At 37.5% G+C, this 25,214-nt stretch overlaps 1 protein-coding gene across 1 annotated transcript in view; it reads left to right on the top strand.

Annotated features, from left to right (window-relative positions):
* LOC115337124 (guanine nucleotide-binding protein subunit alpha-14) overlaps positions 1–25,214 on the top strand; it is a 92,332-nt gene that overhangs the window by 41,950 nt on the left and 25,168 nt on the right. Inside the window, exon 2 of the mRNA XM_030005169.2 lies at positions 1,325–1,509. Within this exon, the coding sequence (XP_029861029.1) occupies positions 1,325–1,509 (185 nt within the window). The remainder of the gene's footprint in view (positions 1–1,324; positions 1,510–25,214) is intronic.

Consider the following 25,214-nt stretch of genomic DNA (forward strand, 5'->3'; position numbering starts at 1 on the left):
CAGTGGTGGGGTCCCCTTGGAGCTGGTGAAACTGGCTCTGTCTGACATGGGGGAAGCTTCTGGCATCTTCTCACAGAAGCCACACCTGCAGCCCCCCTGCTTACCAAAACCTTGCCATGTAAACCCAATACAATATGATAGAGGTGTATAAAACCAAGACTGTGTGGAGAAGGCGAGGGGTAGGGGAGGGGGCAAGATTTATTGAATATAAGAAACGGAAATGAAGCTGGTGGATCCAAGCTCTGGACAAATAATGTATCATGGGTGATAGAGCTCTGAAACTCCTTACTAAAATGTGTTGAGGATGCAAAAAGTTTCCATGGCTTTAAGGAGATACATGCCCAATTACTCGAGAGATACAGTAGGGCTACCAAGTAGGTAGGATTTAGCTAATGAACTTCTAAGCTAAGTCCTAACTTTTAAGATGCAGGGAGGGGTTTGTGGAGGAATTGTCATATATTCTGGCCCCTCTTTTTACTCTTCTCTTGGCCACCACTTACCAGCTTGGTTGGAGAGGGGACACTGCCTGAATGGACCCTTGAAATGAGTCAGAGCAGACATTTTTCGGTTGTCAGGCTAATAGGAAAGAACAGAGGAACAAGGCTTATGTCCTGAAAAATGTTAGGAAATACATTGTTATGTCCTGTAAGTGGGCTTAAAGCAATAGGTACATGCAAAATATTATATGAATGATGTAAGTTCATATATGACTTTATAATATCTGTTTGTTGGGGTTTTTTAAAATAGAATCAATGATTCCCAGAGTAACTGACAGTAATGAATGCATTTTTCATAATTTCAGTTAACATGTTTTCAATCAGTATTTATATAAGAATCAGTAGAAATGTGAAACTTAGTAATGTGGCCTAATGATAAAATTCTTCCCCAAGTTCAGGATTAGTGCAGGCTCTATTGTTAAGGTGTAAATGGTACATAAACCCTGTACAAAGTTCCCAATGTTAAGGAATTTGACCCTTGCACAAACAAAATTTCTTTCTTTTGTACTCACATACCTTACTTGTTTTCTAGTCTGACTTCTACCTACAGGATGCTTAGATTAAACATTGTAGGATGTATTATGATAAGATACTTATATATATACTTTACCAAAATCCCTCCCAAGCCCAGCAATGCAAATATTTTGAGTAAAACAATATAGATTATGGAGAATGGAAAATTCAGAACTGATACTACAGTTAATGGTGACCCTTATGCATGCTCAGATAAGGTGCACATCCTTGTATGCATATTTACAAATATTTTCAACTGCCAGGATTTACAAATACAAAATTTTTTGTCTCTCTCCTCTTTCCCCCTCTCCCAGGCACAGGAGAAAGTGGCAAGAGTACGTTCATTAAACAAATGAGGATTATCCATGGATCAGGTTACACAGAAGAAGACAGAAAAGGCTTCACAAAACTGGTTTACCAAAATGTATTTACTGCCATGCAAGTGATGATCGGAGCCATGGATACTCTCAAGATACAGTACACATCCAAAGAGAATGAGGTAAGCCAGTACAAAGAAAATTCTAGTTGCAGGCCATGAAATTTCAGTTTTTACACAAATTATCTGAGTATAACCTTCTACAGGCAGAACCTTAAAAATCCAGATGTCTTGTGGGGAGTTTGGTGCCCCACCGCCTGATTCTACAGAACAATGGGGAGTTCCTAGTGGAAAGAGGGGCAGGATGGAGCTGGTTAGGAAGGGAGAATTTTCAAAGTTTCAAGCTGGTAATAAGTACAAAAAAAAAAAAAAAAAAAAAAAAAAAAAGGTTTGTTTTTTGGAATCTAAGCTGTAGAGTTAGACTGTGCATGACAGGAATATTCAGACAGTCTAGTTTGTCAATAGAGCTCCAGAAAGAGGAATTTTGGGTCTGTAGTAGGAAAACATCAGATCTACTTGATGCTGGTGTGCTTTGAAACATACCACCTAGAGCCCTTTTACAGATTTGGTAGAAACCTTTTTTAAATGACTTGAAAATATAGAATGTCTTCTCCAACCATTTTTTAGTTTCAATGTATGTTATACAATTACATTTTTGGTTTCAGCGCTTATGATTATAGAACTATAAAGAAAAAAATCTGCTTCAGTTAAATCAGTTGCATCCTTTGCATCCATCTATCAGTAGTTCAAGTATCATGAAGAATATGTAAGCAAATGATTGGTTGCTATTTGTTTAAATTAAGAGGGTTTCCAGTTGGCTAAATTTTACCATTAAGATAGGGAAGACTGCGTAAGAAGTATCAAAGCAGAACTAACTTCTAGAATTTATGTATTTATTAACTGAAGTACTATATGAAGAAAATACAGTTGATAGACTACTTTTCATTCAAAAAACACGATTGCATATGAACAATACAAACCCCCAAATTATGATCAGATTTTTTAATATTTAAGTTGGTTTGTGTTATTTATTCTCCTTAGGGTTATAGAGAAGAGGGATAGAAAATAAAGGACTGGGAAATTAAAATCCTTTTATTTTTTATCACAAAAGAACAGATGGTGTCAGCAAAAACAAATTTTGGATATCAGACAGCTGAGGTATCAGGGTAACTCCTACATGAAAAAAATATTCTGAGGGTTAGTAAATTGTTGTTTGTAAAACACCTTTAGATCGCTAAGAAGGCAGCCATTAGAGAAACAGCAAATGTGATTGTGAATATACTTCATCCTAATTCAGATGTGTATATTTTGACGAAAAATTATGATAATCAGAATCTATTTGAAGAAATACATTTGCACTGCCTCTTATTGAGTTAGGTTTGTTTTTTTTTTCTTTTCTTCCCATTAAGAACAAAACACAAAGCCTAAATAAACAGCAAAGTTTTTCTCGTTCTGGGCTCTGAGAGCTGAGCTGGATACATTCCCATAACACACTATTCTGGCTAAATTGTGTTCTTGATGATAGCTGTGCTGCCAGTGTCTTCAGATTCAGAAGATTATAATGCTATTTTAGAGTTGTTGGAGAGAGGCAGAACTTGGTCTTTTGCTTCTTTATTAAAGGTAACAAAGCGCTAAGTGGTAACAGCACAGTTTGGCAAGCTCAGCTTCAGTGGCATTTAGAAAGCAAAGTAATTTTTGCTTACACACGGAGAAACTCTTGAGAGACAACATGAAAATAACCATGAGTTGCTCCAGTCACTTTGCAGGAGACAACTGCATTTTAATCTTTCATTTAGGTGATGAATATAATGCAAAGTACTATAAATCTTGTAATTGCCTTTCATTAGAGGATCTTAAGCCTGTAATGAAAAACAGTTGACAACAACAGTGATAAACAGAGGAGTTGTGGTTCTGCTGTCATAATTGTATTGCAAATGTGTGTCCAGTGACTGTACAGAAATTGTCCAGTGTACTCCTCCACATTTCAGTATGTCCATCTTCCCCACGGCATGCCTTCTTTTCCCTGAAAAATTTGTTTCCCTCTGGCCCATATATTAGTTTTTGTTAGTTTGTTTGTTTGTTTTTCCTGTATCCAGTTTGCTTTGACCAGGTCAGGTTTTCTCCTCTATGGGCCCTGGAATTCTCTGGCTGCTGCATATCTTCATTTAATGTTTTTGTAGCGAAGAACAGATTGTTCTGCATCGAGTGTCTCCTCCCTGTAAGTGTGACCTGTGAAAATCCATAACTCATATATGGACAGAATGTCCCAAAAGGCCTCTTAATCCTCTTAATGTTTGCAAATAAAAGCAAGTTTTATAGATGGTGTTTAAAGAGGTTTCTTATTGCTGTTGTCAACTGCAAGTATTTAAGTAAATGGTCTGACTTTGTATAGATGCTGCATTGAGATGGGGAGGGGTTTTTGTTTTGGATGGGTTTGAAGTTGCTTGGCTGAAGTACTTGTATAGTCATGCTTGACCTTTAACTCAGCAGGCAATTTTTATCCTAATTTCAGGTAGTGTGTTCTTTGGGATACTTTGTCTCATCCAGTTGAAGTTGGAAGGTATCATAGCATGTTTTGGGTATATTTTAAGCATAAATCCTGCAGATGTTTAGGAACCTAATAATTCAAGGAATTATTATAGTACTATCTAAACCCCACAGTTTTGGAATGGATTGTTTGATTTTTCTTTTTTTTTTTTTTTTCCTTCTTTTTTCCTGTTGTAACCACTCTATAAAATTTGGGGCTAGAGGTGAACTACTTGGGGTGTGGGGTGGAGGAAGTAATATTTATTATCTATATGTCACTTTTTTCAATGTCATAGAGTGGAAATTGGTAAATTGAGTGTTGGTTAAGTGGCCAGTTACAGTACAACATGATTTACAGTCTCTGAGGATAGTCTTTTTGTGTGAGGGCTTGAATCAACTACTTCTACAAACACTTCGTGTTTCCATGTGGTAACAAAGACTGCCAAAAACCAAGCTGAAAGTTAATGGCAGCCTGTCTCTTGGCTTCTCTGAGCTATTGTGATGGAGTTAATGTGAATATTAAGATAAGTAAATGAAAGAAGGAATGTACATACGAGGCACAGAGAAATAAAAAATCAGCTGATAGCTGGGAAGTAGTGAAAGCACTTTTTTGCTGTCTGGATTTTTTTTTAATCAACTTAAAATCAAAGTGTAGGAAAAGAAAACTTCAAACAGGAAGAGAAAAAAATCAGGTGATGTTGGAAGAAGGGAAAATAAGCATTCCATTTGTAAGTATACATCAATCTTAAAAGGCAGATTTAAAAATATTTCTTGGTTGCTTGACTGTGCCGGGGAGTCACATCTTGCTGGATTACGTTATTTTTTGCTGTATTACAAATATGCAGAAGAAACAAGTTTTTTAAGCCTATCAGAACTGGAGATGCAACAGAGATTTTAAAGTATTAGTTCACTGGACCTTTTCCCTGATCTTCTGAACTAGCATGTATCCTATATCACAGGAAGATCTCTCTTTTCCTTCTCCACTGAAGGCAACATTAGAAATTTAAATTTATTTGCATTTAAAAAAAAAAAAGTATGCACTTAGCCCACTGTGAAGACCTTTTTATATAGCTGTTCAGGATGAGGATCATAGAATAGGAATTCAGTCCTGTTGTTGTGGGTTGGTTTGTTGTTTAAAATACCCTGGTAAGATGACAGTGCATATGTTTGCAATTAACAACAGATCTTTGTAACAGTATGAACAATTACTTTCTTCCTAAGGAGAAAAACAGAATAGTGTGTAAAAAATGCATTTCAGAAAGAGGTCGTCACGTTGCATCTCCAAAACATTTCTTGCTTTCAGTAAGTAGTAATCCAGTGTCCTGTCTTACCAAGTTGCCCCAGCATGAATGTGTGTCAGCAAAACTAACATTTTTCTGAACAAAAGAAGTAATACAATGCCAAATGAATCTTACAGGACAGGTAATTAACTTATGTCAGAAAAGGGGAATGGAAAAAGACAAGTACAGTGAGATGAGATTTGGGAATTACTGAAGGAAGCCATGTAGCTGGGACAAATGGAAAACATAGTGAAGAGTAATTATTGGTTGCTTTCATTGCATGTTTGCATTTGAAGATGTGGAAAATGATGTAATACAATTCTTTCTTCTTTTAATTTTTTTAAACCTTAGCAGAGAAACCATTTTCATAGCAGGTGCTTTATTTTAAAAGTAATCTGGTGGTATTAACATTACTTTATGCTTTTAAAAGTACTTTTTTATGACAATCAAAATTAACTTTAAAGATGCAGTACTTTGGTAACTGATTTTCATTGTGCTAACATTAATGCAGGTGATAAAGGGCTAGAATTTATAGACAGTCTAGGTGTATTTTTAGCAGTTTATTTTATAGATACACTAATTCTAAACATTCCAAAACATATTGCTTCCCTCTTCATAACAAACATGTTTAATTATGGGCCAATTCACAAAGACTGAGTCTAGGCACTCGCAAACAGAGGTTTCAGTTCGATTTTCCAAGGAAATGAGACTGATGTGACCATATTAATTCTATCTGTCTTTGGACCTCCTGTCTGATTTCTGCTGCATTCCACAGAGAAGTTGAAGTTAAAGAGCTAAAATTCTTGGTTTCAGAGAGTTTACTGCTGCTAGACAGTTAAAAACAGACAAAGGAGAAAGCTTCTCCAAGTAACCCAACTGAAGTAAAAGCAAAGAATCAACAGAGGAAAGCCTCCTTTCGAAGTACCTGTGGGAGGGACTAGTGTTCACTCGGCCACTCGGTGATTTAGCTGCCCATGCATGAGCATGTAGCATCATACGCTTAGACACTTGGGCACAAAACATCAAACCTTCTGCTTCCTCCCTGGAAGGGTGTAGATTTTTCTTGTTATTTTGTGTTTTGTAAGTTATTTTTTGAGTGAGAACATGGCCTCGTTCTAAAGCAAGGAGATTAAGTATCCACTCTGGGGGATTAAATTTGTGTGCTGCTTTACATGAGCAAATATAAAACATTAATACTGATTTAAGTGCTCTCCACATGGAAGTCAGGAAGGAAATTTTCCACTTCTTAGGTGACAACCTTCCCTGCCACACGAGATGTGCATGTACTCGGTTGGGACTGTGTGCATGTTTGTTGACATTAGACTATGTGGGACTTATTGAGGTTGTGTGGGGAGTTTTTGTTTGCTTGTTTTGTGTTGCTTTTGTTTTTTTGTTTGTTGTTTTTTTTTTTTATAGTCACATTCATCAGAATGCCTTATCATATCTAAAAATTGCCAGACCCCTAATGGGATTGTTTCCAGTAATACCACTGTCTTGAATGGTGGAGTTCTTATTCTGGCATATCATAGTAAAAGCATGTTTTTATAAACAATAATGCGAGTTACTAATTATTGTTAAAAGACCTATGGGAGTGCAGTACAGGCCTGTAAACATATGGACCATGGCTTCCTTTTTACTTTCAAAACTTCCAAGTTGCTCTACCATGCCATCTTGTTGATGAGAGTAAACACTGAGATCTATTTCATTTACCTATCCCTGCCAATACTGGAGAGGTTGTTTGCACCATTGTTTGCATTGCTCCATTGAATTTAAATAAATGTGACTGGCTAGCTTTAGAGTTGTTTTTTGTTTCTTCCTCTTCCTCTTTGGTAAATTCAGAATCATGGGCTGCTGGCAGGCCTTATTCCTAAATAATTTCTAGACAGACCTAGATGCAAAAGCAATGTTGACACACTTTTGCTTTTTTTCCTAGCATGCAGGCTCCAACTACCCACTTCCCTGTTTTCCAGTGAAATTGCTATATTCATTTGTTCTTTAAAATAATTGGCTATTGCTTGGAAATCTTCAGGTGCTTCTTTACCTTCTAAAGTCTCAGAGCTACCAGAAATCTAACAGAGTTTTCCTTCTAACTTATTCATGAATGCATACCAATTTTGGGGTTCTTTGGGGTTTTTTTTCCTTTCTGTCAGTAAAATCCTATGTTTAAGTTCTATATATTTTCATTTTGCTTTTGGTCTTTTGCAGTAGAGGAGATGGTTTAGCTTACCAGAAACAGAGCTAACCTTTCCAATTCTTTCAACTAATTACAACAGCCTTTTGGATGTTCTAGGAAAAAAACAAGTAAAAAACTGTAACTGGAGCAGTATCACAAGCAGAAGAGCAGAAAGGAGAAAATGTATGTCTTAAAAAGCATGTACGTTTAAGGTTTCTGGCAGAGAGGTGAAAGATGGGAGAAAGACTGGGTGTATGTATTGGATTTTTAAGAAAGTTTGGGCTGAACTGACTTATTTGAGTCTATAAACTGAGTTGCATTTGTGATAATGGTGACTTTTAATTTCTTAGCTCTTCCTGATCTTTGAGGTAGGTGCATAATTCCTTCTTTAGAATGAACATATCTTTTCTTAAAATACTAGCAAGTGCACCCGTACTTTAAATTCTGTTGTTTTTAAGAAAAGTAAATACTGGTGGATACTGGGTTCTTGGTGAGAAAAGTTTTCTGACCAATAGTAGGGCTTATATTTTCATAAATATGAAAGTTTGGCCAGAGGTACACCAGTAGATCTACCAAAATCAGGTACTTCTCAGAGTTGATACTTTGTTAGACATTTTCCAGAAAATGTCATATCTGTATCTTCTGGAATTCATTGAGGCTTTTTCTCTTGACATGGCCTTTCATCTAAAATGTTCTAACTTTATAGTTACTATTTCTATGAAACATTTAACATAACGCACAAAAATACACAAACACACAGCATGTAAGTAACCAGGCTTGATTTTAGTGCATCATGAATGACTGGGCAGAAGCCCTTCGGCAAGCAGTGAATTCATTGCGCGTAGTTCTCCTCTTACTTTACAGTGTTATAAATCTTACAGGTATAAATAATACATATAGATAAGAAGTGATCTGATAATGAAAAGGAAGGACAGTAATGATGGGAAAAAATAATTAATGATGTAGAGCTCGTGGGTGAAGACTCCAGACTTACTTTTGTACTTTGAAGCATAGGATTGCATATAAGGGCAAATACTAGAAAGGTATGTACAAGTAGTTAAGATTTTTTGGCTTTTCAGAGCAGGCTTTAATGTTCTGTAGACCAAATATCCTTTCTGTTCCCCATACTCCTTTGTTTGTAACAACTGAATAGTTCCATTGCTGCCTTTGTGACTGCAAAAGCATTATTTATTGGCAACTGAAACCAAGGGAAGTTTGGTAAACAAGTCTGCTAATGGTGCAGAAGATGGAGCAGAGTCCAGTTATTCTCTGCACTGTGGGTTAGAGAGATAAGAAGTGGCAAAACTTTGTTATAGAGGCTGAAACAAGGTCACTGTACAAAGGCTGCTGTGGCTGAATATATTTTCTCACCCAGCTTCTGTCAGAACTTGCTGCTTCTGCATCAGAATCAGCATGGAGGCATACGCCTCTGGCTCTGTTGCCTGAGTTCAATCTGGCAAGTTCACATCTGTAGTTGTCACAACAAAATTAGCCAGAGTTCATCTGTCAGAGCTCTTGGTCAACAGAATAAGGAAAAAATGACTCTCAATCAAAAAGCAACAATAAATTGTCATTTTTTAATGATTAATTTGTCCAAAGCTCTATAAAAATAATGTTTAAAACAACACAAAAGTCTGCATTTTCAGATTTGGCATGAGGAGCCAGAGACTGAATCAGTCCTGCAAGGAAGATACTTGAAAATGTGTGTCGCAGCTGGAGGCTTTTGATATCTGCACACAACTGGCTGTATAAAAGACATGTTCTCTGTGTGAAAGGCTGTGTGACTGGTTTTGCTGACAACTTTTTCCAGTTGATGAAGTGTTCTTATGTGGTCTTCTTTGCATACTTTGCTTTTTATCAAGATAGAAATAAATGAGTGCATACAGTTGAAAACTCCTAATTCTCAGAAGAAAGACATACTATCCTATACAAGTATTTACTGTAATGTGGGACTAACTTCTTGCAATGGAAAATCTGAGGATTTTTTTAAATGGGAAGTTTAATGGGTATTTTTCTAAAGGAAAATTGGCAAATTTCTATGTTGCTGCAATTAAATCTCTTTAAGAACAAGAAGACAAATAAATTAATGGCAGATGAAAAGACCAATTAGTAGCAACTCAGCCAAAAATCACTTAAATCAGCATCTGCTGTCATGTTAAAAATGAAAAAGCCACTTCAGAAAGAGAAGCAGCTAGAAAACTCCTCTAGGCCTGCTCTTTTCTTAGTGCTAAAGCCTGTGACACATTTTGCGGATTTATGATCTGCTGACAAAAATATTCTTTGGAATGAATTTGCCACAATGAAGAAGTGTTTTTAGTGTTAGTCTATTTCCTAGCAAACACCATGGTGCCATTTCTTTACTCTTTTTTTTTTTTTTTTTTTTGCTTACACATATTGAAATGTGATGCATATTGTTCTTTTCATGAATTTAACTTATATATTCTTGCACTGTATGAAGTGGTTCTAAGGATGATTATATTGATGTTGGTCAGCAAGCCTGAATATCTATCTGACCTTCTTTCCTGGAAGGATACAGAGCTTTTGGGGGGGGGGGGGGGGGGAGCAGAATATGTTGCTCTGTTACTGGATGTCTCTTGGCATGCTGTCAGTTGTTTTTTCTTGCAAGTCATTTCCTCATCTCCATGTTTGGGAGATTAATTTAGAGGCGTGGAGAAATGCCTGCTGCTGCCTGGAGTCCACACTGCCAACGCAGCAAGGAGGATCCCCTAGTCTAGTGGGGTTGAAGGTATTTATTTATTTGCAAGGGCTGGACAACTCTGGATAGGTGTCGTGCTCAGTAGCTGTCAAGTAGAGCCTACAAAGGTCCTGTTTGCTTGTGTAAAATAGGGATTTCAATGGCTTTGACATTTAAACCAGTATTTATTTACTCACCCATAGAGCAACAAGGATACAGTAAATTAAGGCCAGATGGATTTTTGTGTGCAAACCTTGTTCACTCTGCTTCATCAAATTGCAACGGTAGCAATTTGAGTTTAGCTTTCCTGAGAAGAGGAGTGTGTGTGGTAATAGTGGGGAAAAAAAGCTGGGGGTGCACCAGTCAGCAGCTTGTCACAGGAAAGGAAAGCTTGGGACAAACATTTGTACCTTTTAAACTAAAGACATTTCTTTCTGTCACTTGATTCTTACAGCCTGTATTGAAAATCTGCAGTCATATGGAATACATCTGATTTGGATGCAAGATACAGAGGAGAAATCTGGAATTAATTTTTTCAATTCTTGCTGTACAGTGAAAAATCCTATTTCTTAGAAGAAAAAAGTAGTATACACACATTTACTCACTAACTAAATTAGTGTGACATTAAACAGTGTATCTCATGTCTTTGAGGTACTTATAGATTGCTACTTAAGAAATAAATGGTGGCTAGTTTGCCCGTAGGCTACAGCGTATAACAAATTTCAAAGCAGCAACAGAATAAATTGACTATAGGCAATTCACATTAAAGAAGAAAAGGATAAGGATGTAAAAAGCTGTAATAACATATGCAACTATTCATGGGCTTTAGGGAGCTGACTTCAGGTCAGATTTCTTTTCTTTTCTCTAATGTACTCCTTTGAACAGGTTTGGTAAAACAAGGTCTTATACTAGAAATTCTGAAGAAAATTAATTCTTATTTGGGAATTAGAATTGTTCTTTTTCCACTTGGTTATTTGGCTTCTTAAATCTACAGGTCTGTCCCTCTGAATCCCCCTTTAGATTTTGTTCTCCATCTTAGACCATGCAATCATCTAAATGGGCAGATACACTATTGTAAAGGAGGTCAGTATTAATTTACCTGGGAGTCTCTGTTTGAAGCTGAGACTGCATGGTGGGCAGTACAATAAAAAACATAGAGTTCTTGCATGCTTTATGGCTGATATGTTTCCTTCTTGTTCCTGCTGTGTTTGTGCTGATGGTATTTCTTCTTTTTTCCTCTTATCTCTTGGTCATTAACAAAAATTAATCTTAGCTTTCTAGACAAGTCTGAAATTTCTAATCCTTTAAAGGATTTTTGTAATTTGCAATAGTTTCTGAAAAAGTTAGCTGAAACATCTTGTGAAAATTCTGGGAATTGGCAAGTACTCTTTTAAAACAGAAATCTAAGTGTAAGTGTAAGTGTCCAAGGAAACTGAAAAGACAGTATAAATAATAATAGTATGGATTGTTCAGTTGAATACAGTGTAACAAATTGGTTGTATGAACCAATGACTAATGGCCAACACTGTCAAAAGTATGCCTAAAAACTGTGTGCATTGCCAAAATTCTCCTGAGAGAGGAGCTCCAGTAACATAAGCCATTAATGACGTTAATGGCATTATTAATGGAAGAGTACTGATACTAACTGTTAAGCACTCACAGTATTTATTTGTCCACATTGTTGCAGTGAAAACACTCTGACCATCTTGCAAGGCTTCTGCCACATGTGCTAGATGGCAGCTACCCTGGCAGAATTTCACACAAACACTTGCATTTGCACACCAGTGTCTGAGGTATTTCAGCACTTCAGTTATGTGTTCAAACCATGTGTGCTAACATGAGCTAAAGCCAGTCTTTGGGAAAAAGTTGGATGGGATGGGCAGCTGATGGCTAATGGAATAAGAGACAATAGTCAGAAAAAGAGGAAAGTTTCTTAACTCCGGATGACCTCCAGAGGTCTCTTCCAATGTCAACCATTCTGTGACTCTGTGAACTCTACAGGGATGGTGACAGATGGGTGGTGGAGAGGGCATGGCCCTCAGAGCAATGTGGGAAAAGGTAGTCTGGAAGGTAGGTAGTGAAAAAAAGGTACAGAGGGGACTACAGCTTTAATGAGTTTTGTCAGCAGATACCCAAGAGGTCCTTTGGTATTTACAGACCTGACATCCATAGCTGTGAGCCACAGAATTGTGTGTCCTGTGTTAATTAAGTGTGTGGCAAAGCCAGGAATATCTAGCATTGGGTTTGTTAGTCTTAAAGAGACTTGTCAAGAGATTTACCAAAATACTAGGCTTTTCTCCTTTCTTTTTGATTTGTTTTTTCTGCTTCTACTTAAAGGGACAATTGTTGTCTGATGAGCAGAAGCAAGGAGAAGGTAATTTTGCAGGGCTACAGACACTGTGAGTGTCACAAAAAGAAAGTTGTGAAAGGTAAAAACCTATTTCTGCTTTAGTAGTAGAAAAATTTAATTATTAGTAGAAAGACTAGACTGACAAGACTTTGTTACTTCCTCTTTTCCCCCAAGTCAAGAAAAGTAGAAAAACTAAGGGATTTTTCAAGGATATTCCCTGTGACTGCAGGGAATGTTAAAGTATTCTTGTACAAAAAGAAATGGGTGGGACAAGAGATCAGAAAGCAATCAGGGAAGCTTAAGATAGAGGTGTAGGAAACCCAAAGAGAACAGGGGACAAAGAATGAACAGAAAGAGGAATAGAAATTCTAAAAGTAAATAAAGCTTAATATTGTATAAGTTAATATTTTATTCCTAGTTGTCTTTTGTTAAATTCCTGAGTGTCTCCTTTTCCATTTGATGCTAGATTTGTGCTTGTAATTCCTCTGCTCTGCTGGCTTCTGCTCTATGTTCCTGCCAGGGACAAATTAAATTAAATACATGGAACATAACACACATTGTGCTGAATTCTAAGAGATAACATTTCTTAAAAGTATCTCAAAAGTTGACTGCTATTTTTCTGTTATGCCATGCAAATATACCCCAAAAGTGCTTGGCACAAAGGTGCATTATAGAATAACATAATGCACTAGAGAGATGGTACTGCGATTATCTGGTCTGATTTCCTGTACAATGCAGACTATAGGACTTTCTTGCATTCCAGCTTGGCTGTTTTTCTAAAAGTTATGCTCCAATTCAAAATAAAGTAAGAATCACTATAATAGTAAATTCACTTCAATTCTTGGTAAAGTATTCCAGTGATATGTTAGTCTCATCAGAGTGGATGGAAAAGGCGCCTTGTTCCGTTCCATGCCAAGCTTCCACTTTTGGCATGTGGATATTGTTACATATTTGCTGGTTATCTTGAAAAGTCATCTGTTACTTTCTGTTCTACACTTTGAGTGATTGAGTTACTTATGCTTACTTTCTTTGATGCCTTAATAGTTCCAGTTTTCTCATGAAGGCACATGTTAGACACGGCTCCAGTCCCTTAAGCAGGATCAGTTCCAACGTTCTTCATGGTGTAGGCTAAAAATCAAGAGGCAGGGAGGCTAAGCTAGCTTTTCCCCAACTCTCAATGTGACATGATGCCTGGCTTGGAGGGGCACAAGGCAGTTGGAAAACTTGCTCTCTGCTTTGGTTGGGAGTTCTACATTAAAACAAATATAGCCACAGTGGAGTGCAGGCCAGTGATTTCTGCTGCTTCTGTCAGCCTAGTGTCCTAGGCAGCAGTCTCCCTTGCATAGGTGCAAGTTGTCTTGAATGGCAAAAGAATGACTTTCAGCATTGTCACAACTTTTCTATAAGCACTCTCCTGGGTGTTTGGGTAGTAAAGATGAGGGTCAACAATAAAGAACTGCATAAGATAAATAATAAATAAAATGGCAGATGAAATTCAGTGTAAAGAGGCTAAGTAGTGCCTATAGGGAAAAGAAATCCAAATTTCACACAAAATTACAAATTCTGTTGTTGCTCAAGAGTGGTATTTTGGGGTCTTAATAGATCATTCCATCAAAATGTCAAATCAGCACTCAGTAGCAGTCAAAAAAGAAAGTTAAGAAAGAAATGGAGATGTCTGTGCCACTGTATAATCCTCCACTCGCCCAAGCCCTGGTTATTGTGCAGTTCTGGTTCCCCATTGCTAAAACTGTACAGTAGGCCTAGAAAAGGATGAACAAAGTTATGAAATAGTTACCACGAAGACAAGTCACTAAGGACTGGAAAAGAGATGGGTGAGGGGTGGTTATAGTGGTCTGTGAAACCTGGAGTAGCATAGAGAGGGTTAGAAGAGGTTGAGCTAGTCTTCATTACTTCAGCATCAGGAACTGTAGAGCACCAAATGAAGACTGAAAGCAAAACAAGGTGGTTCTTCACAGAAATTAGTCAAGCTTTGGAATTCCTTGCTGTGGGATTGCAGGCAGCAAGCAAACCTACTCATGTAGGTTCAAGAGCTCAAGCAATCATGGTCAAGTTCATGGAAAGGAACTCTCCTGAGGGTTATTAAATACATAGAAACCACATATAAATCACAGCCTCACTGAAATGGAAGTGATTGGATGCTGGAAGATACACATGAAGGGGAAATACAGTGTGTGCTTGTAGTCTTCCCTAGATGTCCCATTGGGCCACAGGTGAAGACTAGAATAGAAGGACATTTAATCCAATCCAGCATTGTCCATTGCTTTAAAACTCCAGAATGTATTTGGAATTCCTATAGCAGTGGCATCCATGTCAAAAACGGAGATAAAGTTCTCTGCTACTGCTATTGTTGTGCTTTTTGATTTTACTACCACAAGTCACATTAGCCTATGTAACCTCAGTGTGGCACTGGAAACTCATGTTCAGCTGTCAACATAATCTGATTTCTGAGTCTGTTTGAATTCTTTCTTCCTAGAATAGAGTTCTGTCTCTTTCCCTACCTCCCAGATTGTTGAATTTTCATTTGTTTATACTGAAGTGTACAGTTTGCTTGCATGCCATAGACAAATAATCTAAATTGCTGTAAGTGAAATACTAGCTGTTTATCACTTTCTTAGGTTTTGTATCATGTGTAAACTTGTATTAGTTGTCCAAACAGAATAGAACTATGAAAAGAAGTAAAAGAGCAGAAATGTTGAACAATATATCGCCTGTTTAAATGTGGTCATTCTTTGTGCATAAAAATTAAAAATTAGTTTTAACTAGGGTTTTAAGTAAAATGTGGTGTCATCAGGAGACTGTAATTTAGTATGTGTACTTAATTGTAGGAGTTGATTTTTTTTCCATCAAAAGTATGTATAGTACAAAATTTTGTCTATTTCTATTGAAAGAGTGTATGAAACTTCTCTAGTACATCTGCAATGGAAGTATCCATACAAACTTAATTTCATGCTCATATGAATTGCAGCAAAATGAAACACTTCATTAAACAAACATGTGTTTTTCCCTAAGAATTCTTGTCACATTCAAACTATACATGACTTCAGTTTCCGTTACTGGTTGTGGAGTTATTTTTTTAACACTGTAATTACAGGCATTGGTATTTGCCTGTATTATCTAAGAAGACATGGAAGGAAATCCATCCAAACCATAACAGGCAAACAGTTGATTAAAGATCTCAGGACTTTATTTACCTTGTGTTCTCTACAGGCAATTTGGAGTAGTTCTGCTGTGCTAAAGCAAGTTTAGCTTGGTAACTTAGTTAATATGCTTAAGCTGAGCAGGTTTGGGGTTTTTTTTACATGTTAAGATCTCATGAGACTCCTCATAAAGAACAGAGATTGGTGTAAGTTTTGGGCAGTAGTTTGTTTCTTAAGAAAATTAGATTTACCATGTAGTTACCGTAGAGCTTTTATGGAATGCCTGAAGCAGATATTGACACTAGGGTTTTACTTTGGATGAAGAGTGTGTTTTAGAAGAGACTCTCCTTATCATCCCCCATTGCTGTTCTTTGCTTTGGATGTTTGCTTACATAATGTATTTTAGAACAACTGAAGAAACCAGTTGATAAACAGTGAAGCAAAGGATGCTTTTGTCATTGCAAAGGAGGTAAGAACAGCTTGTTGAGTGTGGTTAGTCTCATGCTGCAGTCTCACAAAAAAAGAATATCTGTGGATGCCTTTTGGTCCTCTCTGCTATAGGAGTATATTGACTGAACATGACTGTAAGCACACATTCAGGAGTACTTATAGCAGCTTCAGAGAGAGAAACACAAATTTGTCGGAGAATAAATTCAAGTTTCATACAGAGCACTGTTGGTTCCCAATGATCATAAGGCTAGATGCTGGACAGTCTGGGTAAATTTAAAGTAAGATACCTCTATTTTTGACTCCTGAAGTTGAGAACACTTATTTCTTGGCAGAATAATTAGGATCTCACAGGAGTGCTCTTAATCGATATGTGGTGTTGCTCAAGAATAGATATTTTTTTCTTACCTACATTGACTAAGACACATGTCAAAGCTGCATCCTCATTTTTAGCACAAATACTTTACCGGGGTTCTGGGATTTAGCTAGTATTTGCATGCAGCTTTAAGTATCACACAAGAGATGTTTTGCATTCAAACTCTCAGATTATTCTCACTGAATAATCTAATTTTATGGTAGCATCATTATATAGTATTGATTGATTTAGATTGTCTAATAATACAATCTCCTGCCATTAAGTTTGTTGTTATGTACTGGATGGTGCAGATTAAGTTCAACTGTTGATGATGTTCATTGTTAACAATAACATGAATAGTGAATGGTGCTAGCGTTCAGCATTGCTGTTCATGAACCAGCATCCTGTTATGTTAAGCCTTATAAAAAATCTAATTTAGAAGTGTGGGTGATGCCCAGGGAGTTTAAAATTGGCAAGATAAAAGATATAATGCAGACAATAGACAGTTGTGGTCAGCATGAGAAACAGTGGCCCTAAATCCATACTGACATCCTGGCTTTGTGAAGTTTTCTCAGACATATGTCATGGTAAAGAAAGATTTTCTCAAGAAATTGGAAAGGAAAAAAATGAAGTTGATTTTTGGAGGCTTAGGAGGACCTCTTTCTAAACTTGCAAGGGACTTCATGGGAGAAAAATATGAAAGGATTGGAAACGAATGGTGTGTGGGCACAGGAGAGAGCAAGATGGAGTACAGAATTGAGTCACTGATAAACCTGGACAGGTAAGTATCAGCATCTGTGGCACAGAAGATAAAGAAAACTCCGGGATAGTGCTAGTTTCTTGTCTTGAGGGAAATTGTAACATCAGACATGCTGGTATGCAGTAGTAAGCTGTGTGTTCTGGCCTTTGGAGATCTCTGTTAAACCCTTCAAATGTTTGGTAATCTCCTCACTGAGCAGAGTGAGTGCCCACTCTTCTGTGGGCAGAGATGCTGAAGTCATCAAAGTAATCTTTGTTAAGCGAGTGCTGGAAATATGCTATTTCCACTCACAAAAGATTCTGCTGAATCAGAAGCAAATGAAAATGTCCTCTGCTGTGGGGAAGTAGAAACAAATATTTGACAAAGCAAAAACATAAGGCAAAGGACGGAAATTACTATTTTGAAAAAATGTGAAGGATGTCATTAGGCAATGACATTCAGAGATGTCAGATAATTGTTGCCAGTATTTAATGCACATTCTCAGTTAATTAAAAGAGAACCTAAATTGTGAGGGTAAAGGTCTATTCTTTATTCAAGTGAAATCCAATGATGAGACTCTGTGGGATAGTTCATCTGTTCTCCTATCTGATGTGGTTTTGGGCTTGTCTCCATACACTTGGGACAGAAATGTGAAATTTTGTGCCAAAAGCAACAGTGAACACATGTCTGCACTTGCTATTTTCTAAGTGTTACAACAGAAAAAATGAAACTCCTCTGAATTTTATAGGATGGCTGCTTGGCAACAAGGTGCCTAATGCTTTATACTATTAAGAATCATCTGTCTTAGGAGAAAGCTGATGTTATAAGGAATAGAAATGGCAATTCATGAGCTAGGCACAGGCAAAACACTGGTTAGCCTCTCATTTGTTTAAGGTGAGATACCTTACTTTTATCTGTTTCATTAATTTTCACTTGTCTTTGGTCAGTTTGAGTTATGTCGCTGCAGTCTGCTAAGGTAGGAAATTTTCTCTGTGTGGCACAGCTTGTTGAAGGAAGGAGGAGAATGAGAAAGTTGAGAAGCAGAGTACCTTGTATGAGAGACTGAAAGAGTTAATGTCTCAAACATTGTGGTGGGGCAAGTTCTGCTTAAAGACAAATCCTGCACAGCAAGGAACCCAGGTGAAAAGCCCATCAGCTCAGACATCAGCAACAGGAGGGGGAGGGTGTGCTGGAGGTCGCGCAGCTCCCTGTTCTGATAAGCTGTTCTGATACAAAGACCAAACAATGGCCGTGTCTGCAGGGAAGGAGAAGTTACTCCACAAACGACCCCCAAGACCAAAGGCTCACAAACTCTTCATTAACCTGACGAGTTCGGATGCCCGCCCGAAGGAGCAGCAAGGATGATAAAAGGACACAAACTGAAGCCCCTGGGTGCGCAAGCCCACCGGGACTGGACCCCTGGGCTGACTGGACCCCTTGGCTGACTGAACAAACGCTGGACCCAGGACCAGTGAAGTCTTTCTCTCTTCCTTTTTCTCTCTCTGTCTTCTTCTCTCTTTCCTTTTCCTTTTCCACAGTCCCTACACCTCATCCGTTTCAAGATATAAACCATTGACCAAGTCTGAGACTAAGAGCAGATCCAGCCGCCCCTAGACCCTTCTCTGAGGAGGAGTCTGGAAAGCAAGGGGGTCTGCTCTGAACCTCGTGACTCAACGGGAGGGATCTCCTTATTCCCTGAATCAATGTATATGGTTACCACAAGTTACCCGGTTTCAAGACATAAACCGTTGACCAAGTCTGAGACTAAGAGTGGATCCGGCTGCCCCTAGACTCTTCTCTGAGGAGGAGTCTGGAAAGCAAGGGGGTCTGCTCTGAACCTCGTGACTCAACGGGAAGGATCTCCTTATTCCCTGAATCGATGTATACGGTTACACAGTTTACAGTAGCAGTCTTATGCCAATTCGTGTTGTGAGAAACCCTGCCACCTACTACCACGCCTCCCCAGTTCAGTTTGCTTCTGTCACAAATAAAATCTTTAACTGATCGTTTGGTGTCGTTTCACCTTAATTTAGCCCGAGGGAATTTCGAATTAAACATGACTCCCTGGTCTGTCCAGTCCGGGTCGTGACACCTTGGTTAGAAATTGTTCATATTGCAGTAAGATAGTAAATCAGGTGGTTAGTGAGGTGTCTTCAGGAAATAGCTACTCCGGACTCACTTGCTAGTAGTTACCCTGGCTTCTGCTGGCAAACAAACCTTATGTTTCCAGGGCAGCCAGGCACAAAACTTTGAGTCCGCCTTGTGGTAATGCTTTCCACGTGGGGTGCTCAACTCCAGGGTAGCCTGGCAGAAATATGAACGTGCACACTGAATAAAGCGTAGCAGAGCTAATACTTTTGGACAGTTTCCATCCTCAGTCCAGGGAAGACAAGATATAATTCACTGGAAAAGAACAACAGGATCATTAATGCAGCACACTGGTCGAAGTGTCAGAGAGAACTGGCTGGTTCTAATGTGACTTGTTAGCATTGATGGTCATACCAGAAGCCTCTTCCAAAGCTGAAGAAATTCAGAAACCCAGAATTTAGTTCAGAGAAGAGAGCTGGAAGCTGAGTAATAGCAGCTTCTCTTATTTCAGGAATGACAGGCCTATTATTTCCTATGCAATTGTACATAGGTATTGAATTTGATATTCTTAAAGGCCAAGAAATACTCTGCTGGGGAAAAAGGTCTGATTTTTTGCAACATTTGTAGTTGCTGTTGCAACTACTTCTTTAATGAGATAAGGAAAAAGGACTTCTGATGACATGGTAAGTTTGTAGATTTGTAATTTATGCTTGTAATTTGGTACATTTGGTTTTAGCCTTTCTTAATGCAGAAAAGCTTATGACACAACTGAGGCTTTGACTCTACAGTTGCATACATTTGGAATCCATACTGAGAAGTGCAGCTTTGTGGTGTTGCTAGTGTTTACATCATAATTTATTAAAAATAAGCAAAATCATAAACCTTCCTCATCTTTTACACACGTTGCTCCTTATGTAGAAATCTACTAGTTTTGGAAACAAACTGATTCATTGCTTGTGCATAGAATGATATTTTACAGCCTATCTCTCAGTTTGATACCAGAAACATTTTCATGAGTTAGGCTGTATACAATAGTAAGTCTATGACGATGATTCTTCTCTATTCACAAATGTTTAGGAACAGGGAGGGGCTTGAAACAGATGACATACAAATAAAAAAATAACTTGATTATGTTTTATATAATTTTTAAGGTGATTATCAATAAAATATCTAGAATTCATTGCATAGATGTAGAACTAGAAAGTTAATTCTAAAATAAGAAGAATAAACAGGACAACCTACATTTTGTTAGTCTTAGTGTGCCTTTTGTGTCTGTGTATAATTATATTCTACTATCTGTTAATCATTAATTACTTTTTTTCTTTTGCAACCTTCTATCATGGGTTATTCTTGTGATGAACTGAGGAAGAAAATTACAGGTTTACCATGACTTAAATTAAGAATATAATGCCAGAAATATTTCATAGTTATTTAATATGTGCCTAACCCTCCTAACACTGAAACAGATTTTCTTAACAGGCTTTACACCTAAGGTTGGCCTTTGTTGAGACTGAAGTATTTTGTAGACATTAGAAAACCTGGTTTGGAGACACTGTACAAAAAATGGATTTTAAAATTGCTGACTGTTTTGTACTTCTCATTTTTGTTGTTTGAAGCAGTTCATTGAAGAACTGTATTATTCCTTTCGTTCACTCTTAGCTGTACCTCTCTACCCCCACACCACTGAAAAAACCAAAAACCAACCAAACAACAACAAACCACATGACGAAGGTGTTAAATCTAAACATAGATGTCAGGGTTGGAAATCCTGTCAAGCTTCTGTGAGTGTTAAAGCCAGTTATCATTTGTGCTTTTAATCTCTCCTGCAACATGCCTGTTTTAAATAATGTGAAGAAATGAGTAGAAGAGAGTAACAAGCAGATCCTGTACATATATACATGTGCCTTGTGCTTCAGATATAAATTCCTTTCAAAACTCTCAATAATTCTGAAGATGTTTCTTAGGAGTGGAGTTGCTCCTTATTTACTGGTTGCTGGGTTTCTTGCCTCTGTCATTTGCTCGAGTTGTGGAGATGTTGTCTCCAATGTCTTCACAGAGGCTGTTTTGAATTCCTTAGACTGTGGTGTAGACAGTCACCATTAGTAGAAGTCACTCTGCAAGCAAGAATTCATAACTGAGAAAAATCCTACCATAATTTGCCGTGACAAACTATTCTATTAGACTTGTCAATTGGAATACAAACACGTGTAGGATGATTGAAAATTTGCAAGAGAATTACACTTTAAAAGTAATTTCTTTCAGAACTGTATGCATCTAAAATTTGTTTACAGTTACTAATTTGCAAGGATTTCTCCTGAAAGGTTTCTGGCTTTCTTCCTTGTGAGTAAACTTCTGGGTGGTCTGGGAAAGCAGATCAAAACCCTACAATGTAGTTTTCATTGGAGAAGGCATGCTTGTGTAATGAAAATCTGCTTTGAACTGTCATGAGTAAGTGATTGGACATCAGAAAATAAAAGTCTTTGCTTATGTGAATGTTTCAAAACAATTTTGTTTGAGACAAAAAAAAATTGCAAAGAACACAAGATAAGCTAATAGTTTCCATTATAACTTTGTAGCTTTGAAGGAAATAATCTGAAATTTGTTTTCCACAGAAACTAAGTTGTCAATCAAGCAGAGCCAGCTGAATTCCATTAAAGATCATAAATCCTGTTCTGCCAAATAAACCCAAAAGTTCAACCAGTCCTACTAGTGAGCCTTAGGGCCCATGAGTGAGCTTTTAGGGAAAGTCTATAAGAAATAGGGTGTGATTATAGTGATCTCTCACACTGATTCTTTCCAGTGCCTGTACATGTTATAAAACAGAGGCCAGAATCAAGACATTTGTAGTTCCACTAATGAATGATCCTCTGGATTTTTTTGTTTGGGGTTTTTTTTTTGGTTGATTTGTCAGTTTATTTTTCAAGTCACTCAGCACTGTGAAATTCTTCTGCCTTTGCTCAGTGTCAGCTTTAGCTTTGCCTGTCCTAATTAATTTTGAGTTATGTTCAGACTCTGTAACTTCAGTAAAGGTGGATTATTTGTGGAATGGAGTAACAGATACCTGATCAAATCTGCTGCTGAACCCTCTCCTCTGTGAAGATGGATCATCTAATTCCCCTGTTATTTTTTTTCTTTTAGCTGCTTCTTAATCCATAAGATTACTCTCCTACACTTTGACTGTGATAACTTAATATCTCTAACAGCATTTATTTAAGGGCTTTGCTGAAAGTGTATCCATGTTATTAATGTTAGCTGTGTCATGCTTCCTAATGTACTTGATGACTTTCTTAAAGAGGTCTGGTTGGTAGGTTTGTGTGGTAGGACTCCTTTTACAAAAGCCACTTCCTCTGTGCTTTGGAGGACTCCAGCATACAACAGGAAAAAACACCTGCTGAGAACTGGCATGGAAGCAGGTGCCAGTGAAGAAAAGCCATCAAAGGATGAATTCTTCCAATTCTATTATGTGCAGTAGGCCTTTTGTGCATGAAGGAGTATGTCCTTTTCCTTAATGTAAAGAATTATCATTTGGGCTGAAATCGTTAACGCAGACTTAGGCATTGCTGTATCAAGCATTTCAGCACTCATCTGTTTTGAGGTTTTTCTGCCTTTGTTCCAGGGACAACTTAAATCAAAATGAGCAAGGTATCCCAAACAATCGAGCCTCTCTTGATGGTGGTGTGGCACTTTGCATAATGTTACATAAGACAGTGACATTCAGAAGTGCTTAGTACACGTGAGAGCAGAGGTGAAACTTGAGGTCTCCATTCTTCAAGTGAGTGCTCCAACCTCCAGATTAGGAGGTGGAAGGAATATCTCTTCTTCCTTTTCTGTGTCTGCTTAAATAATTTCGATTTTGAAAAACATCTGTGCTTTTTAGACTGTCAGTTGGAAAAGGCAGATGTAGATTCCTAGGCTCCACTAAATATTTGTTGTTAAAGAGTGGCATTTTTAAGTACTGGTCCACTAGAAGGGAGGTTGATTTGGGTGAGAAATCATTCACTTTCCATCTCCTGTCCCAATGTATATAGATCATTTGGAATAAATGACCAACAGCAGTATGTTAGAACATACAATTTAAAATGTTAGTTCTTTCTTTGGTTCTTCCATTCATTTTTTACCTCTTCCAAAGTACCAGTTATCCTCAGGATAGAGGAAAATGGGTTTTCCAACCTCCCTTGTTGAAGTAAATCATTAAGAAACTGGGCAAGCGTTTAAGATGCACCTTCTGTCGTGTCATGTCATATTGTTCTTAACAGCCCAGATTTTTCAACCAATACATCAGCTTTGATGTCAATTGACAGTGTTTCATAATATCTAGTATTTTCCTCAAGAGATATAAAACCATCAAGGTGTTAGTGGAGAAAGTGGGTTTCTGTCCGCTGGAATCTATATATCTGGATTGTTTAAAAAAAAAAGAAAAAAAGATTGTGATAGGAATTTAAATGTGAGAGCAAGACTGCATTACCCAGTGCCACTGCTGATAAAGACGGCTGAGAGAGGCATTGATTGTGCGGTTGGGAGTTGTGTCATAGCCTAAAGTCTCTTAGGTTAGAGGGTCTCACTACTTAACAAGGAAATGACAGTATATCTCATTCCTTTCCTTTTGCCTTTCAAAAGTCAAAACCAAAACGTAGAGTGCTCTGCTTCCCCATATTTGAGCATATGAGGGGAAAGAAAAGACTGGGCTTTCGTGTCTATGGATTTTAAAAAGCTCAGTGGAGAGTAATGAACAGGAAATGGCTTTCATGAAAATGTGGAATTAATTTCTTAAATAAAGTTTGTTGGGTCTATTCATTGCTTAAACAGGCAATTTAGTAAATTAAACAGAAGCTGAGAATGCAAAATCTTCAGAGCTTGAGGAGAGAAATTGTATTAACAGAAGTCTAACATAAGATTCTCCATATCCCTGTTTGAGAATACAGGGATATTCTTAAATATAGAAAAATAGCAGCAACATTTGCATTTTGCAGTCATCTTAACTTGGTTCTCTTCTGGGTACTGGAATGAATGCTGCATCTGGTGGTCTACATGAGTTGAAGGGGTTAAGGAGGAAGCATTTCAGACTGGTATAAGTCTGAAGCCATGCTCACATGGGCTGTGCTGTGAGGTGTCTGAAGTGTCTTTAGAATGTAATCTCTCTGGGCAGGGACTTGTTATGTTTGGCAGCAGTCACCTGCTATACAACATGATGTACCCTTACAATGCTACATAAGATAATATCCAAGGAATTCACTTAGCAAGGAAATTAGACAGCTGAACGGCTTGTCTCAGTGGGAAAGCATGCACTTCCAAGGACATTGTCCTTAAAAACAGTCCTTAGTAACGGGTGAACATCAAAAGACTTGGAGTTCATTTTAGTTCAGATACCAACAGCATCTAAACTAATTGTGTCTACAGATATGGACTAGAAATCTGGTAAAACAGATTGTTAGATATTGTTAGATATCTGGTACTTCCTGTGTTTAAAATTTTTTAGAAATTGAAGTCCTGCATTACTTCACAATGATGGTTGATTTATTATTTCAGAAAAGAAGATGAGAGAAGTTTGGAAGAACCAGCCTAGTATGTAGTGCAGTATAACTAAAATGTTAATCCTAAAGACTGAAATGTTAATCTCATAAACTAAGATACGTTTGGGGGAATCATCTAGCATATTTAGATTATTGCCAGTTGAGGCCTGAATGTTCTTAAAGACGCACTTTTACTTAAGTAATTCTTCCATATTTTCCTGTATACTGAGTTAATGAGAGTACTGAATAGCTGGTATTTTCAGTGAGAAGTTATATCTTCATTTTAATGCATTTCATATGACATCCTTAATCAGAACTGAGTTTAAAAAAAAAAAAAAAGACAAAACCCAAATCCATCAAGACCCTTTGTCTCTGAATATGTTGAGAGCTAGGCTCTGAGACTGGGAAACTGAAAACTCAGAGCCATCTTTTATTATTTAGAATGGTTATATCAGTCTTGTTCTCAGTAATTTTCTCACTGTTACACAAACAATCATACTCAGCTCT

Source organism: Aquila chrysaetos, chromosome Z (genome assembly GCF_900496995.4).
Source record: "Aquila chrysaetos chrysaetos chromosome Z, bAquChr1.4, whole genome shotgun sequence".
In the NCBI taxonomy this organism is placed as follows: domain Eukaryota; kingdom Metazoa; phylum Chordata; class Aves; order Accipitriformes; family Accipitridae; genus Aquila; species Aquila chrysaetos.